At 40.6% G+C, this 19,198-nt stretch overlaps 1 protein-coding gene across 1 annotated transcript in view; it reads right to left on the bottom strand.

Annotated features, from left to right (window-relative positions):
- The window catches only part of LOC138354256 (uncharacterized), a 77,187-nt gene extending 61,610 nt beyond the window's left edge, over nucleotides 1–15,577 (bottom strand). Inside the window, exons 1-2 of the mRNA XM_069308166.1 lie at nucleotides 15,483–15,577; nucleotides 12,023–12,080 (exon numbers count right to left, since the gene is read on the bottom strand). Coding sequence (XP_069164267.1) covers nucleotides 12,023–12,080; nucleotides 15,483–15,525 — 101 coding nt within the window. The 5' untranslated portion in view covers nucleotides 15,526–15,577. The remainder of the gene's footprint in view (nucleotides 1–12,022; nucleotides 12,081–15,482) is intronic.
- Between the last annotated feature and the right edge of the window lie 3,621 nt (nucleotides 15,578–19,198).

Genomic DNA, 19,198 nt, shown 5'->3' with positions numbered 1-19,198 from the left:
CAAGGCGATTTCACGTTGACGACACTCTAGAGCCAGAGTTGCTTGTTGCTTGTCATGTTCGCGTTGCATCTCCAACTCGCGTTGTTTGGTTTCAAGCCGTACGCGTTCCCGCTCCTGGAGTAAGGCAATCTCACGTTCTTGTTCTTCTCTCCTCAAGGCGGCCTCGCGTTCTTGTTCGTCTCTCCTCAAAGCAGCTTCGCGTTCTCTGAGGGTGATTTCTCGTTCTTGTTCTTCCCTCCGTATGGCAGCTGTTCGTTCTTCAATCTTGGCCAGCTCTAGTTTGAGTTTCATCGTCGCCAAATCAGTTTTATCTGTAATATAGTAAGTTTCATGAGTTTCAGAGTCGATCTTACCTTGCTCTAAATAGTAATCCAGCAACAGGTTGTGTAGGTCATTTTTGTTGGCTTGGTAGGGAACTTCTAGTTGATACTCATGTGCAAGAGTTTGTAATTCAGTCCTCTTGGCACGACTTAAAGTCCCTATTTCACCTGCTGGATTTGTACGGAAAGCTTGGAGACGAAACATGGTGAAATTAGCAAATAAAGGTACACGAATATTCAATAGTGAATGTCAGAAACAGGACAACGTGGCAACTGGTACCTATCCTGTGAGATCTTTAACAATTAAAGTTAAGTAAAAGATATTAAATGATTAAATTAAATCAAGGGCGCAGGAAATCTTGTACCCGGTACTCATGTAAGAGGATAAGGGCAAGAAAATCCTACTAACAAATGAAACAGAGTTTTGAAAACAAATGAAACAGTAAATTGTCTCAAAAGTAAAATTGGTAGTCCAAGGATGTAGGCATACCTTGCCAAGTCTCTATAGGACATAAAGCAAGTTTTTCCTACTGAATTTAATATGATACTTACAGAATTAGCGAACTTTTGTGCTCTGAAAAGTAAGCTAATTCCCTACCGTTGTATGTATCATCATCTCTGACTGACGTGTAGGGGTGCGAGGTGTCAACTGGTGACGAGAACTGCTGCTGAGGTCCCAATTCAGCAACTAAAGTTCGAGCTAGAGGAACTATGGCCCTCTTTGTCCTCCTACAGTCAGATTGCAGAAGATTGGGTACTCTTGACCCGGGGCAGACCACAGTACCAGGGTACCAATATGATGATCTGTCAGAATGAGAAATATTCAAGGGACAAAGATGGTAAACACGAGTAATAACAAGGAGGGAGAGATGACCAATTAAGAGTATGACTGCGGCCTACAGTCACCACGTAATCCAAAGTTGTCTCACCTTCACTATATGTTACTCTCGTAATGCACAATACACCGCACCTTATAAAAAATGAAATTGAATATGAAAAATAGTAAAGCTACGTTAACAAAGTTAAATACGCTTACCATAAATTACCACTTGGCACCAGTACCTGAGTGAAGCTCCCGGACAGGCCCCCATATAACTTGTGACGGTAACGCGTTGGTGTTCGGCTGTTTAAGGCTAGGGGTATGGCCTCGTCACATAGTTATAAAAAAAAGTAGAAAAACTGGAACTTCGTCTGTGGTAAGGTAAGGAGAAGACACACAAAACACAAGTAAACTTTAACAATGAAATTTTAATTACGTTAAATAAATCAAAACATGAAAAAATGGACAAACAAATTCTTATAATAAAATCAATCAATCAAAATAATAAGAATAATTAAATGACACAATGAAAAGTTACGTTAAGATAAAATAACAAGAAGTGCAACACAAAATTAAAGGGAGGTGCTGGAATATTGGCTTTAAGCTACCACCTCTCTCAGTACACGCTAACGTCTAGCCGGGAGGAGTGGTAACCACGAAAGCACTGAACATTCTGAGGTCTGAGGTCGTGGCGACCCCAGACATCAAGTAGTATGGGGGGGCGAGTGCAGGTGCAGCCAGGCCGGCGACCAATCAGCGGAGCCGGTAGCGATCAACAGGTAGTTTGGCAGTTTGAGTCTGAACAGGTGTCTCTGGCTGCAACGTTTTGCGCTCTGGCAAACCTTGGAGATGTTGTTGTCGTTGTTGGACATTTCTTCCCTAGTAGTTTTATATAATTTCAACGACGTGATTGTGGAGGGAAGAGCAGGCTCAATCTCTTGAAGGAGATTATCGTCACAACTCTCCCCCGAAGCCTGCGGTTCTGGAAGCCGTACGTCGTTATGTGGAGGAGTATTAGATGGAGTTGCTTCTACTTCATAAACTCTGGAGAGATCATGGGCTAAGATGTTGTCAGACTCTTGGTATAGCGTGTCTCCAGGTTGAATTTCTGCAGTTAGCAAGCCCATAGTAGAAGACGTTGAGATGGGAAGTGGGCGTGCTGCAGGTGGTGTAGGGTGGTGTGGTCCGTATTGATGGTGGACCGAGCACTTTTCAGGTGTGGAGTGAAGTGCTGAAGCTTCAGGATGAGGAAGAGTAGCTCTTTGCCAATTGTTCCGTAGTTCCTTGTAGCAGTAGTCGCTGACAGGTGTATTCTTCTCGCCTCGTTGCTGCATCACGACACCACCATCGTCGGTACCATTGGCGTCGACATGGAGGATGAAGGGCTTATCTGACGAGGTGAGAGTGGAATTAGAAGTGGGAAAGGAGCACGATTATTATCCTGAAAGCATTTGGGAAGATCATTAAGGATTTTGGAATTAGAAAGCGCTGACTCCTTGTCAGTGCTTTCGGGAGGAGAAGCTGGGAAGGTCTCACTGTGGATGTAGGGTTCTGTGAAGGTAGAATAGTTAGTCAGGACAGTGGGAGGAGTACCATTATATTGCTTCAGGAGGTTGACGTCGCACAGCTGGGTCTTCCGCCGCCTATCTGGAGTCTCTATTACGTAGTTGTTATTATTCCTGCACTCTTTGACGCAGTAGGGTCCTGAAAACCTGTTTTGTAAAGGTGAACCTGGGATAGGGAAGTAGGCAAGGACGAAGTCTCCCGGCTTGAATTTTCGTACTTTGCTGGTCTGGTCGTAATGAGTCTTCATTCTCACCTGGGCTTTCAATAGATTATCATGGGCAAAGCGGTGGACTCTCTCTAGAATGTGTTGAAGGTTTTGAAGAAACTGGGGCACATTCTGATGCTCACTGAAGGTGGCATCTCGGAGAGAGTCTTTGAAAGCCTTAAGGGGAGTACGGCACTTACGGCCGTAGAGCATCTCATAAGGAGATACTCCTAGGGACTCATTGGGGAGACTTCTGAAAATACACATTATAAGGTCAATCTGCTTATCCCAATCCTTCGAGGTTTCACTACAAAACTTTTTCAAGAGTGCTTTGATGGTCTGATGACTACGTTCAAGAGAACCCTGTGAAGCAGGATGATAGGGGCTGGACAATACCTGTTTGATGTTGAACTCCTCCAGTGTCCTTTTGAAGAGATCACTGGTGAAGTTGGTACCACAGTCACTTTGAATCTCCCTGGGAAATCCGTATTGAGTGAAGATCTTCAATAGATGTTTTATAACCGTAGCAGCCGTGATGTTCTTCACTGGAACTGCTATGGGAAATCTGGTGGTAGGACACAGGATGGTTAGGATGTAGGCGTTACCTGAACTGGTCCGAGGTAAAGGACCAACACAGTCTATTATGAGTCTGTGGAAAGGTTCCGCAGGCACCTGTATGGGAATCAGTGGCGCTCTGGGAATGGAGATGTTCGGTTTACCTGCCATCTGACATGTATGACACTGTTTTACGTACTGTTTGACGTTATTTACCATACCTGGCCAGTAGTAGTCTTGACGAATCCCATGGTAAGTCTTGTTGAAGCTGTAGTGGGAGAATGCTCCGTGGGCCAGGTGTAGAATAGTGGGCCGCAGGCTGGTGGGAATCACAAGTTGTTCGATGTTGGCCCAATCGTCCTCCTCCTCCAGTTTACTGGGTCTATATCTGCGGTAGAGTAAGTCGTTCTCTAGGAAGAACCCAGGAATACTGTCGGGTTGAGTCTCAGCCTGGAAAAACAATGGTGTTAAAGTAGGATCTTCCCTCTGCAACTTACGGAACTCCAACTTGGTCAGATGCTGGGGTAGTTTCTGAGGGTCTTGAGGGACAGCGGTAGCAGTAGAGTCAGCTGGCTGTGGATGTGCGGCTTGTGCACGGGTGGTCACGAGAACCGGAGTAGAAACTTCATCACTCTCTTGAACCTCTGCTGGAACATACTCTAGAATAGGGTTTAGTGGCACAGAGTTACACACCTGGGGTTTGTCCATGACGATCAGGTTGGTCGGTTGCAGGTCTTCTGCCAAGTCGTTGCCTAGGAGAAGTTGCACTCCAGGCATGGGAAAAGGCTTTTCCCTGACGGCGACTTGGACTTCCCCGTTCACGTAGGGACAATCCAGGTGGACTCTGGCGAGAGGGTATGGAGTGGTAGCAGTGAGGTCAGTGATGAAGACAGTTTCTCCGGTGTAGACGATGTTGGGCACAGCCGACTTCAAGATGATCGATTGAAGAGCCGCTGTGTCCCTCAAGATCTTCAATTTGAAACGTCCCTCCGGATTTGAACCGTTGGCAGAGACAGTTCCAGTATACAGGTGGTTACTGAAAAGAGAAAGATCATTAACATCAACACCAACATTCATCACAGGCTTACCGGACTTAGGAGGAGTTGGTTTGGGTCTTTGTTGGTCAGTGGTTCCCTTGTATTGAGACTTACCACACTTGTCTATGGTATGTCCATAGAGTCTACAATACTTGCAGTACAGTTGTGAACCAGCTTGATCGGGGCTCACCTTCTCGTAACTGTACCACGACTTCTTACTGGAGGATGGTTCGGGTGTTAGCCGGTGGATGAGGCTGTAAGTGTCAGCCGACTTAGCACACTTCAGGTAGTCGGTTTCTTCTTTATCTGCTAAGTAGAGGCGGACAGGAGGCGGCACACGTCTCAAGAATTCTTCAACAAGCATCAGGTTGACGAGTTCTGTAAAAGTAGAGACATGTGCTGCTTCCAGCCATTTCATGAAATACCTCCGTTTCGTGTTAGCAAACTCAAGGAAGGTAGTGGTACTTGCCTTCAGGTGGTCACGGAATTTCCTTCTATAACTTTCTGTGGAAAGTAGGTAGGCGTCCAACACTGCTTGTTTCAGAGTGTGGTAGTCATTCTCAGACGCCAAAGTACTGAGTGTGACTGCAGCTCTACCTGTAAGATGGACTCTGAGAAGTGTGGCCCATTGGTCGACAGGCCAACTGAGTTGATTAGCAAGGGTTTCAAAGGTGGTGAAAAACACATCAACTTCTGCTTCTACAAAGGATGGCATTAACTTACTTGCATGTGATATATTAAAACTGACGGGAAGATTGGCAGTAGCTTGTTGGCGCTGAGTGAAGTGTGTAGTTTCCAAGGCGATTTCACGTTGACGACACTCTAGAGCCAGAGTTGCTTGTTGCTTGTCATGTTCGCGTTGCATCTCCAACTCGCGTTGTTTGGTTTCAAGCCGTACGCGTTCCCGCTCCTGGAGTAAGGCAATCTCACGTTCTTGTTCTTCTCTCCTCAAGGCGGCCTCGCGTTCTTGTTCGTCTCTCCTCAAAGCAGCTTCGCGTTCTCTGAGGGTGATTTCTCGTTCTTGTTCTTCCCTCCGTATGGCAGCTGTTCGTTCTTCAATCTTGGCCAGCTCTAGTTTGAGTTTCATCGTCGCCAAATCAGTTTTATCTGTAATATAGTAAGTTTCATGAGTTTCAGAGTCGATCTTACCTTGCTCTAAATAGTAATCCAGCAACAGGTTGTGTAGGTCATTTTTGTTGGCTTGGTAGGGAACTTCTAGTTGATACTCATGTGCAAGAGTTTGTAATTCAGTCCTCTTGGCACGACTTAAAGTCCCTATTTCACCTGCTGGATTTGTACGGAAAGCTTGGAGACGAAACATGGTGAAATTAGCAAATAAAGGTACACGAATATTCAATAGTGAATGTCAGAAACAGGACAACGTGGCAACTGGTACCTATCCTGTGAGATCTTTAACAATTAAAGTTAAGTAAAAGATATTAAATGATTAAATTAAATCAAGGGCGCAGGAAATCTTGTACCCGGTACTCATGTAAGAGGATAAGGGCAAGAAAATCCTACTAACAAATGAAACAGAGTTTTGAAAACAAATGAAACAGTAAATTGTCTCAAAAGTAAAATTGGTAGTCCAAGGATGTAGGCATACCTTGCCAAGTCTCTATAGGACATAAAGCAAGTTTTTCCTACTGAATTTAATATGATACTTACAGAATTAGCGAACTTTTGTGCTCTGAAAAGTAAGCTAATTCCCTACCGTTGTATGTATCATCATCTCTGACTGACGTGTAGGGGTGCGAGGTGTCAACTGGTGACGAGAACTGCTGCTGAGGTCCCAATTCAGCAACTAAAGTTCGAGCTAGAGGAACTATGGCCCTCTTTGTCCTCCTACAGTCAGATTGCAGAAGATTGGGTACTCTTGACCCGGGGCAGACCACAGTACCAGGGTACCAATATGATGATCTGTCAGAATGAGAAATATTCAAGGGACAAAGATGGTAAACACGAGTAATAACAAGGAGGGAGAGATGACCAATTAAGAGTATGACTGCGGCCTACAGTCACCACGTAATCCAAAGTTGTCTCACCTTCACTATATGTTACTCTCGTAATGCACAATACACCGCACCTTATAAAAAATGAAATTGAATATGAAAAATAGTAAAGCTACGTTAACAAAGTTAAATACGCTTACCATAAATTACCACTTGGCACCAGTACCTGAGTGAAGCTCCCGGACAGGCCCCCATATAACTTGTGACGGTAACGCGTTGGTGTTCGGCTGTTTAAGGCTAGGGGTATGGCCTTGTCACATAGTTATAAAAAAAAGTAGAAAAACTGGAACTTCGTCTGTGGTAAGGTAAGGAGAAGACACACAAAACACAAGTAAACTTTAACAATGAAATTTTAATTACGTTAAATAAATCAAAACATGAAAAAATGGACAAACAAATTCTTATAATAAAATCAATCAATCAAAATAATAAGAATAATTAAATGACACAATGAAAAGTTACGTTAAGATAAAATAACAAGAAGTGCAACACAAAATTAAAGGGAGGTGCTGGAATATTGGCTTTAAGCTACCACCTCTCTCAGTACACGCTAACGTCTAGCCGGGAGGAGTGGTAACCACGAAAGCACTGAACATTCTGAGGTCTGAGGTCGTGGCGACCCCAGACATCAAGTAGTATGGGGGGGCGAGTGCAGGTGCAGCCAGGCCGGCGACCAATCAGCGGAGCCGGTAGCGATCAACAGGTAGTTTGGCGGTTTGAGTCTGAACAGGTGTCTCTGGCTGCAACGTTTTGCGCTCTGGCAAACCTTGGAGATGTTGTTGTCGTTGTTGGACATTTCTTCCCTAGTAGTTTTATATAATTTCAACGACGTGATTGTGGAGGGAAGAGCAGGCTCAATCTCTTGAAGGAGATTATCATCACAATATATATATACATATATATATATATATATATATATATATATATATATATATATATATATATATATATATATATATATCGTACCTAGTAGCCAGAACGCACTTTTCGGCTTACTATGCAAGGACCGATTTGCCTAATAGGCCGAGTGTTTTCCTTTTTTTCAATCAATTGTTTCCAATTAGATTATTTGAATTATTATTATTATATTATATTAAGAACATAAATTATTGACTTAGTTGTGTTAGTTAAGGTTATGTTAAGATAGGTTAGGTTAGGTTAGGTTAGGTAGGGTTGGATAGGTTAGGTTAGGTTAGGTTAGGTAGGGTTGGTTAGGTTCGGTCATATATTTACGTTGGTTTTAACTCAAATTTAAACCAATTAACTTATACATAATGAAATGGACAGATTTATCATTTCATAAGAATAAATTGGGAAAAATATATAAATTCATGAAAACTTGGCTTATTAGGCAAATCGGGTCTTCCATACTAGGCCGAGTACGACGTTCTGGCTACTAGGTACAACATATGTATATATATGTATATATATAGATATATATATATATATATATATATATATATATATATATATATATATATATATATATATATATATATATATATATGTCGTACCTAGTAGCCAGAACGCACTTCTGAGCCTACTATGCAAGGCCCGATTTGCCTAATAAGCCAAGTTTTCCTGAATTAATATATTTTCTCTAATTTTTTTCTTATGAAATGATAAAGCTACCCATTTCATTATGTATGAGGTCAATTTTTTGTTATTGGAATTAATATTAACGTAGATATATGACCGAACCTAACCAACCCTACCTAACCTAACCTAACCTATCTCTATAGGTTAGGTTCGGTTAGGTAGCCAAAAAAGTTAGGTTAGGTTAGGTTAGGTAGGTTAGGTAGTCGAAAAACAATTATTTCATGAAAACTTGGCATATTAGGCAAATCGGGCCATGCATAGTAGGCTGAGAAGTGCGTTCTGGCTACTAGGTACGACATATATATATATATATATATATATATATATATATATATATATATATATATATATATATATATATATATATATATATATGTCGTACCTAGTAGCCAGAACGCACTTCTCGGCCTACTATTCAAGGCCCGATTTGCCTAATAAGCCAAGTTTTCCTGAATTAATATAGTTTCTCTAATTTTTTTCTTATGAAATGATAAAGCTACCCATTTCATTATGTATGAGGTTAATTTTTTTTATTGGAGTTAAAATTAACGTAGATATATGACCAAACCTAACCAACCCTACCTAACTTAACCTAACCTATCTTTATAGGTTAGGTTAGGTTAGGTAGCCGAAAAAGTTAGGTTAGGTTTGGTTAGGTAGGTTAGGTAGTCGAAAAACAATTAATTCATGAAAACTTGGCTTATTAGGCAAATCGGGCCTTGCATAGTAGGCCGAGAAGTGCGTTCTGGCTACTAGGTACGACATATATATAAATATATATATGTCGTACCTAGTAGCCAGAATGCACTTCTCGGCCAACTATGCAAGGCCCGATTTGCCTAATAAGCCAAGTTTTCCTGAATTAATATATTTTCTCTAATTTTTTTCTTATGAAATGATAAAGCTACCCATTTCATTATGTTTGAGGTCAATATTTTTTTATTGGAGTTAAAATTAATGTAGATATATGACCGAACCTAACCAACCCTACCTAACCTAACCTAACCTATCTTTATAGCTTAGGTTAGGTTAGATAGCCGAAAAAGGTAGGTTTGGTTAGGTTAGGTAGGTTAGGTAGTCGAAAAACTATTAATTCATGAAAACTTGGCTTATTAGGCATATTGGGCCTTGCATAGTAGGCGGAGAAGTGCGTTCTGGCTATTAGGTACGACATATATATATATATATATATATATATATATATATATATATATATATATATATATATATATATATATATATATATATATATATATATATATATATATGTCGTACCTAGTAGTCAGAACGCACTTCTCAGCCTAGTATGCAAATATATATATATATATATATATATATATATATATATATATATATATATATATATATATATATATATATATATATATATATATGTCGTACCTAATAGCCAGAACGCACTTCTCAACCTACTATTCAAGGCCCGATTTGCCTAATAAGCCAAGTTTTCATGAATTAATGTTTTTTCGTCTACCTAACCTACCTAACCTAACCTAACCTAGCTTTTTTTGGCTACCTAACCTAACCTTACCGATAAATATAGGTTAGGTTAGGTTAGGTAGGGTTGGTTAGGTTCAGTCATATATCTACGTTAATTTTACCTCCAATAAAAAAAAATTGACCTCATACATAGAGAAAAGGGTTGCTTTATCATTTCATAAGAAAAAAAATATAGTAAATATATTAATTCAGGAAAACTTGGCTTATTAGGCAAATCGGGCCTTGAATAGTAGGCTGAGAAGTGCGTTCTGGCTACTAGGTACGACATATATATATATATATATATATATATATATATATATATATATGTCGTACCTAGTAGCCAGAATGCACTTCTCAGCTTACTATGCAAGGCCCGATTTGCCTAATAAGCCAAGTTTTCCTGAATTAATATATTTGCTCTAATTTTTTTCTTATGAAATGATAAAGCTACCCATTTCATTATGTATGAGGTCAATTTTTTTTATTGGACTTAAAATTAACGTAGATATATGGCCGAACCTAACCAACCCTACCTAACCTAACCTAACCTATCTTTATAAGTTAGATTAGGTTAGGTAGCCGAAAAAGTTAGGTTAGGTTAGGTTAGGTAGGTTAGGTTGTCGAAAAACAATTATTTCATGAAAACTTGGCTTATTAGGCAAATCGGGCCTTGCATAATAGGCTGAGAAGTGCGTTCTGGCTACTAGGTACGACATATATATATATATATATATATTTATATATATATATATATATATATATATATATATATATATATATATATATATATATATATATATATATATATATAAATATATATATATATATATATATGTCGTACCTAGTAGCCAGAACGCACTTCTCAGCCTATTATGCAAGGCCCGATTTGCCTAATAAGCCAAGTTTTTTAATATTGGTATATGTCGTACCTAGTAGCCTAATAGGAACTTCTCACCCTACTATGCAAGGCCCGATTTGCCTAATAAGCCAAGTTTTCATGAGTAAATTGTTTTTCGACTACCTAACCTAACCTAACCTAACTTTTTCGGCTACCTAACCTAACCTAACCTATAAAGATAGGTTAGGTTAGGTTAGGTAGGGTTGGTTAGGTTCAGTCATATAACTACGTTAATTTTAACTCCAATAACAAAAAATTACCTCATACATAATGAAATGGGTAACTTAATCATTTCATAAGAAAAAAAATTTGTGAAAATATATTAATTCAGGAAAACTTGGCTTATTAGGCAAATCGGGCTATGCATAGTAGGCTGAGAAGTGCGTTCTGGCTACTAGGTACGATATATATACATATATATGTCGTACCTAGTAGCCAAAACGCACTTCTCAGCCTATTATGCAAGGCCCGATTTGCCTAATAAGCCAAGTTTTCCTGAATTAATTGTTTTTCGACTACCTAACCTACCTAACGTAACCTAACCTAACTTTTTCGGCTACCTAACCTAACCTAACCTATAGAGATAGGTTAGGTGAGGTTAGGTAGGGTTGGTTAGGTTCGGTCATATATCTATGTTAATTTTAACTTTAATAAAAAAAAATTGACCTCATACATAATGAAATGGGTTGCTTTATCATTTCATAAGAAAAAAATTAGAGAAAATTTATAATTCAGGAAAACTTGGCTTATTAGGCAAAACGGGCCTTGCATAGTAGGCTGAGAAGTGGCTTCTGGCTACTAGTTACGACATATATATATATATATATATATATATATATATATATATATATATATATATGTCGTACCTAGTAGCCAGAACTCACTTTTTGGCCTACAATTCAAGGCCCGATTTGCTTAATAAGCCAAGTTTTCCTGAATTAATATATTTTTTCTAATTTTTTTCTTATGAAATGATAAAGCTACCCATTTCATTATGTATGAGGTCAATTTTTTTTTATTGGAGTTAAAATTAACGTAGATATATGACCGAACCTAACCAAGCCTACCTAACCTAACCTAACCTATCTTTATAGGTTAGGTTTGGTTAGGTAGCCGAAAAAGTTAGGTTAGGTTAGGTTAGGTAGGTTAGGTAGTCGAAAAACAATTAATTCATGAAAACTTGGCTTATTAGGCAAATCGGGCCTTGCATAGTAGGCTGAGAAGTGCGTTCTGGCTACTAGGTACGACATATATATATATATATATATATATATATAAATATATATATATATATATATATATATATATATATATATATATATATATATATATATATATATATATATATATATATATATATATATATATATATATATATATATATATATATATATATGGCATAAGAGACCTTTTGGTCTATATTTGCATGACTCGTGAGGATACTGATTTGTCTAGTGAGGAATAGCTGGCAAAAGGCAAGATTCCTTGTTAACTTTTTTCCGGTACTCACCTGTTGGACCCCAAGCTGTAGTTCGCGTTACCAAACGAGCACATGTTGTCCAACTTGTCTGAAGAAAGCGAAAAATAGGTTGAGTGGGTTAGGTATAAACGCTCGCTGCTAAGCAAAATAATTAAAAATTGTATTCTATAAAAACTTTCCATATTTGTGGCTGTAACGAACGTTACCTCTTGTAGAGGTTAGTCTGTATTAAACATTTTATAAATGTAGAGAATGTTTCCTTGGAAGAAATTTGCAACCGGGAGGCCACACAATTAAAAGCCTTATTTTCCAAGACAATAAAACATGAAAAAACATGACAAATTAGGTGTCCTGTCCGAAAGGACGTCACATATTGGAAAGCCTGATGGAGAGACCTGATAAAAGTGGATGTGAAGCATGTGAAGCCTGACATAAAAATTATGTAGCCTATTTCTTCACTCTGACATGTGTAGAAATTTAGATTTTTTTAATATTGGTATAAAATGAGTTTATGTATTCCATTACATTATTAGTGTACATTTTATTAATGTTTATCAAAAGTGTTTAAAATTTGATAACAGTCTTCACGACTGCCAAAAAATTCCAGTTGTAGGGCAGTCATGTGAGCTAAGCAGTTTTTTTAGTCACCCCATCAGTTTTTCCAATCTAATTCTCTGCCAATATAAGAAAGGTGATGCTGGAGCTTAAATTTTGTGCTTGAGTCTGCTGTATATTAGCAAACAAAATGAATTCAGTAGCACAGCAAATTGTCGACAATACCAGTGTTGAGGTTTTGAAAGCGGCAAAAAAGTCTATCTTAGTGACTGTTGGCAAGCACTATGGGCTATTTTGCACGTGGAAATGGTGAAGACGGAACTGCTAAGAGAGATAATGATGCACAGGGTGGATGAACCAATTCTCCCACATGAAATATTTGAGTTTAGGACCCCGTCCACCAGTGGTGCAAATGTTGCAGCTACAGGAATGTCGAGACTCAGACTCAGTGACAGGCAGAATTGGAGTTTAGGATGCTCCAGTGTGAAGCAGAACAGGCTCAGATAAAGTTTGAGGCAGAGCCAGCTCATAAGTAGTTTGAGGCAGAGCAAGCTCAAGAACAGAAGAATTTGGAAATAAAACTGGCTATAAAGAGTTTAGAAGTGGAGCAAACTCAGACATAATCAGAGTAAGAGATTAGGCTAGCAAAATTGGGAATTAGATCAAATAACCGGTGTGGTTGACTTAGAAACACCTGGTCAGTTAAAGTTTAACACAAATGCCAAGTTTCCTCAGTTTTGTGAGACAGATCCAGAACAGACCTTCACTCATTTTGAAAAGTTGGCAGAGTGTATGGAATGGCCTGAAACACAGTGGGTATCTCTTCTGCAAGGTCAGTTGGTAGTGATGGCACAGCGGATATATGCAGCTATGCCATTGAGTGACCAATTTTGACTATGACACGGTAAAGGCAGCCATCCTTACTGATTCTGAACTTGTTCCTGAAGCTTATAGGCAAAAGTTCAGAAAACTAAGATGAGACTCAGATCAATCTTTTGTAAAATTTGCACAGAAGAAATATAATATATTTAATAAATGGCTAGATGCTGAAAAAAATTGGGATCTGGACTTTCTTAAAAATTAGGGCTCTGGACTTTCTTAAAAATTTGGGATCTGGACTTTCTTAAAAAATTACTCTTAGTAGAAGAAATTTTATCTTGCAAATCTTCTAATGTTAGTTTACATTTCATTGAGAAATTTCCCAAAGATATTTATGAGTGGGCTAAATTAGCAGATGAATATGAGTTGATTCATAGAGTAACTTTTAAAAATAAAACTCATTCAAATAAACAAGAATCTGGTCAGACACTAACCATCTCAGTTAGATTTGGGTCTTACATGTATCCAACAGCAGGTCAAGGAAACACTTTTTCTAAGTTAAACCGTTGAGTACAGACATGAATTTCTCCATAATCATCAGCTGGTTGATCTCTTCATCCGATTACACTCCCTCAGCTTTTAACCATTTAGAGAACTTCCGTTCCATCTCCTGGGCTGTCTCGGCGTACGATCTCTCCGGAGCACTAGTACCCTGAAACGCTTCCGGTACACTTCCGGAGTCAGCCTAGACGAATGGAATACAGCACTGTTGATCACGTCGTACCTCGCACGCTCCTCGAGGTCCAACATGTTGAAGGATCCCGGGGCCTCACCGATCACCCTGCTTTGGACCAGCGTCTTGGGCATAGCATTTTATCAAATCACCTCATTCTTTGGGACACACGTGAGGAACACAAATGCGAATAAGCCTGAATGGTCCCCAGGACTATATGCGACTGAAAACTCACACCCCAGAAGTGACTCGAACCTATACTCCCAGGAGCAACGCAACTGGTATCTACAGGACGCCTTAATCCGCTTGACCATCACGACCAAACAAAAGGAAGTGATAGCCGAAGCTATCTGAACCACTTCCCTGCCGGCACCCGGATGGTAATCTTGGGCATAGCATTTTATCAAATCACCTCATTCTTTGGGGCACACGTGAGGAACACAAATGCGAACAAGCCTGAATGGTCCATAGGACTATATGCGACTGAAAACTCACACCCCAGAAGTGACTCGAACCCATTCTTCCAGGAGCAACGCAACTGGTATCTACAGGACGCCTTAATCCACTTGACCATCACAACCGGACAAAAGGAAGTGATAGCCGAAGCTATTTGAACCACTTCCCCACCGGCACTCGGATGGTAATCTTGGGCCGAATGGTACTAGCATTTTATCAAATCATCTCATTCTTTGGGGCACACGTGAGGAACACAAATGCGAAGAAGCCTGAATGGTCCCCAGGACTATATGCGACTGAAAACTCACACCCCAGAAGTGACTCGAACCCAGCTTCGAAGAAGAGAATATGTACTAATAAGGCTCCCACTTACACTCACATATTGTCTTCTACCATCCCCTACATATTTGTAATTTTTTTTATTTAAAACTTTATTGCACAAAATGGGTTGCAATATTGGTTACATGCATGATAGAAGGTTAGTTGTGACAGATTGTCGAGGTTCTCCAGCTTCTCAGATGGCGGGCAGGAACCGTGGATGTGGTGTGCGTTGTGATTTATGTCTAGGAATATTTTTCGTTAAAAAGTGTCGTTTTAAATATTCATGTATTATAAATATAAACCTGGGCAGTATATTATACTGAACCTCACTGGTAGGTGATGTTCACTAGTATGAACAACATTGAAATCTTTGGATCATGTAGACGTTTAACTGCAGTAAACATACAAGGCTCCACGTGTATTGAGACAGTGATACCAAACAGAAGAGTGGTAAGGAAATTTTAAATACATTTTTTGTTCAGGAAAAGTAATGTAAATATCTTCCTAAATTTTGCGTAAACTTGACATTAAAAATATGTAACAAGGCAACTATTTGAAACTATTCTTCAGAAGACTTGGAAACATAAACACAAAAGGTTTAATTACCTTGAATAAGACCAGCATTCACAGTCAGTCCTTGCTGGAGCATAATTTGTAGCGCTGTCAGACCTGTTGGTGAAAATGTATTAAAACAACAAAAAAAAAAAACATTAAAAATATGTAGTTTTACCTCAACCAGAGATATAAAATCTCAAAACCCGCCATCCATCATATTTGTTTGAGTTATTCTTAGCATGGACAGGTATGTCTGTCATTGTGTAGAGCCCAGCATAGACAGATATGTCTGTCATTGTGAAGAGCCCAGCATAGACAGATATGTCTGTCATTGTGAAGAGCCCAACATGGACAGGTATGTCTGTCAATGTGTAGAGCCCAGCATAGACAGATATGTCTGTCATTGTGAAGAGCCCAACATGGACAGGTATGTCTGTCAATGTGTAGAGCCCAGCATAGACAGATATGTCTGTCATTGTGAAGAGCCCAATATGGACAGGTATGTCTGTCAATGTGTAGAGCCAATCATGCGCAGGAATGTAAGTCACTGTGAAGGGCCCATTATGCACAGGGATGTCTGTCATTGTGTAGGGCGCAGTATGAACTGGAATATCTGTTATTGTGTATGTACCAGTATGGACAGGGATGTCTTTCATTGTGTAAAGACTATTATGGACAAGGAAATCTGTCATTGTTTAGGGACCATTATGGACAAGGAAATCTGTCATTGTGTAGGGACGAGTATGAACAGGGATGTCTCATACGTAAAGATATGAGCTGTTTGGGGATTTAAACCCAAAAGGGAGCTCTGGTTATTACACCAGACTGTTACTTGCGTACAGGCGGACAGCGTCCCCAACCACTCCCAGAGAGAAAATCAGCTAACCTCGGCAGCCACACTCCTGCTACCGTCGGTCGACCAGCAATGGACACTGGAGTGCTTGCAATTTACCGAGAAGATCACCCTGTACACATCTTGATCTTGAAGAAGGGTTCAGTGTCACCTATTTAAGGGTACGGCTCTTAAACTGGCCTCGACGTCTTGTGTACACCTTACTTGAGCCTCCGTGATTCCCCACTTTCTACTTGTTTGAAATGATCTCCTAAATCCCCTTTTAGTGAATTAGCGTCTAATGTCACCCTATCCACAGCCGTGTGTCTCTGTCTCTGTCTCTGTCTCTGTCTCTGTCTCTGTCTGTCTGTCTGTCTCTCTCTCTCTCTCTCTCTCTCTCTCTCTCTCTCTCTCTCTCTCTCTCTCTCTCTCTCTCTCTCTCTCTCTCTCTCTCTCTCTCTCTCTCTCTCTCTCTCTCTCTCTCTCTCTCTCTCTCTCTCTCTCTCTCTCTCTCTCTCTCTCTCTCTCTCTCTCTCTCTCTCTCTCTCTCTCTCTCTCTCTCTCTCTCTCTCTCTCTCTCTCTCTCTCTCTCTCTCTCTCTCTCTCTCTCTCTCTCTCTCTCTCTCTCTCTCTCTCTCTCTCTCTCTCTCTCTCTCTCTCTCTCTCTCTCTCTCTCTCTCTCTCTCTCTCTCTCTCTCTCTCTCTCTCTCTCTCTCTCTCTCTCTCTCTCTCTCTCTCTCTCTCTCTCTCTCTCTCTCTCTCTCTCTCTCTCTCTCTCTCTCTCTCTCTCTCTCTCTCTCTCTCTCTCTCTCTCTCTCTCTCTCTCTCTCTCTCTCTCTCTCTCTCTCTCTCTCTCTCTCTCTCTCTCTCTCTCTCTCTCTCTCTCTCTCTCTCTCTCTCTCTCTCTCTCTCTCTCTCTCTCTCTCTCTCTCTCTCTCTCTCTCTCTCTCTCTCTCTCTCTCTCTCTCTCTCTCTCTCTCTCTCTCTCTCTCTCTCTCTCTCTCTCTCTCTCTCTCTCTCTCTCTCTCTCTCTCTCTCTCTCTCTCTCTCTCTCTCTCTCTCTCTCTCTCTCTCTCTCTCTCTCTCTCTCTCTCTCTCTCTCTCTCTCTCTCTCTCTCTCTCTCTCTCTCTCTCTCTCTCTCTCTCTCTCTCTCTCTCTCTCTCTCTCTCTCTCTCTCTCTCTCTCTCTCTCTCTCTCTCTCTCTCTCTCTCTCTCTCTCTCTCTCTCTCTCTCTCTCTCTCTCTCTCTCTCTCTCTCTCTCTCTCTCTCTCTCTCTCTCTCTCTCTCTCTCTCTCTCTCTCTCTCTCTCTCTCTCTCTCTCTCTCTCTCTCTCTCTCTCTCTCTCTCTCTCTCTCTCTCTCTCTCTCTCTCTCTCTCTCTCTCTCTCTCTCTCTCTCTCTCTCTCTCTCTCTCTCTCTCTCTCTCTCTCTCTCTCTCTCTCTCTCTCTCTCTCTCTCTCTCTCTCTCCCCCTCCCTCTCTCACTCTCTCTCTCACTCTCACTCTCTTATACAATAATGTATCCACATTATACAATATCCACTCCCCTTATACAATAATGTATCCACAAAGATCCCCTGTTCTGCTCCTAGAGCCTCATCATCAATGCATATATCTAGGTCCTCCAAACATCAGGAAAGAAACTTCAGCAGTTCTCCCAGTCTGCTGCTCAACGAAGTCCTACTCCAACATCAGTGGCACTCCTCCACTAGTTCCACACAGAAACGTGTAGCTCCCCTACATTGCTCGAAGCTCAACTCCTCACTATAGAGTTCCATTCTACCTCAGACTTCAACATACACTTCTTCTCCAGCCTCGAAGTTCCTCCATTAACTTTTTCTCCAGCCTCGAAGATGCTCCATTAACTTCTTCCCTGACAAACCTGCAATACTATTACCATGGCAATAAAAAAAATTCCTAGCAAAACATAAGTAATAAACCTAAATCCCAGCATTATATTTCGGCCACCGACGCCGCACCGCGCCATCCAACTGTGGCGGGTATTCCCCCCATCCTGGACGAGTCCAAACTGGAAAAATGTCTTGACACGCCACTGGAAGCTTCCGCCCGGCCATGATGCTAGGGACCAATGCCCCACAGTCACCCCTTGACCTCCATCGAGAGCAGACGTATCACTGCTCCCACCAGCAAGTTTTCTTAACTTTAATTCCTTATTTTAGTCTCAATAAAATCTTTACCCTACTACACATATGTTCACTATGATCGCTGGGTACACGATCAAATACTGGTAGCTAATCAAGCAACTGATTAAACAAGCTTACTACAGGGATCTATGATGTGGAGCACTTACTCCCTGGCACGCAGCCCACAAAAATTGCTATTGGACTGCTTCACAAGGCTTCCTCGAGTCCTGACTTGAGTACACGGAGTCGCCCGACAGGCTTAACGCAGAAACGCCTGCTTCCTTCCTTTTGAGGGAGCATACAATTAGAGTTCCACAAAGGGGTGACCAACTCGCTTCCAGGCCGCCTCTAATATATCCAAATCCCAGAGTAATGGTGCACTAGGTCTCCAACAGTTTCCTCACACTTCCAAACAAGTATCCTTCACATCACCGCTGCACAGGGCACTATATTCTTCCTCCTCCAGGAGATCAACGACGTAAAACCATCTCTGACGACTGCTGTGACTAAAGTAAGGTCATGACGTCCTGCTAGCATCACGTCACATTGCCAAAGTATCGACTTCTCATCTCCAAATCAATAATAATAGACGCTCATCCTCTGATTGTATTCTTATAATATTCACCGACGTTTAATATATATATTCTTCCTCTGACCTCTTAATTTCTGGTCCAGAAAGCAGAATAACTCTTACTGGGTAGACTAGTTCCACTCATGCTACAAGGGGTCATAACAGATATTTTTCGTCCTGAAAAGTCAGTATGGACAGGAAAGTCTGTCACTGAGGGCCTA

This window comes from Procambarus clarkii, chromosome 62 (genome assembly GCF_040958095.1).
Source record: "Procambarus clarkii isolate CNS0578487 chromosome 62, FALCON_Pclarkii_2.0, whole genome shotgun sequence".
In the NCBI taxonomy this organism is placed as follows: Eukaryota; Metazoa; Arthropoda; class Malacostraca; order Decapoda; family Cambaridae; genus Procambarus; species Procambarus clarkii.
This window is presented reverse-complemented; position numbering and strand designations above follow the sequence as displayed.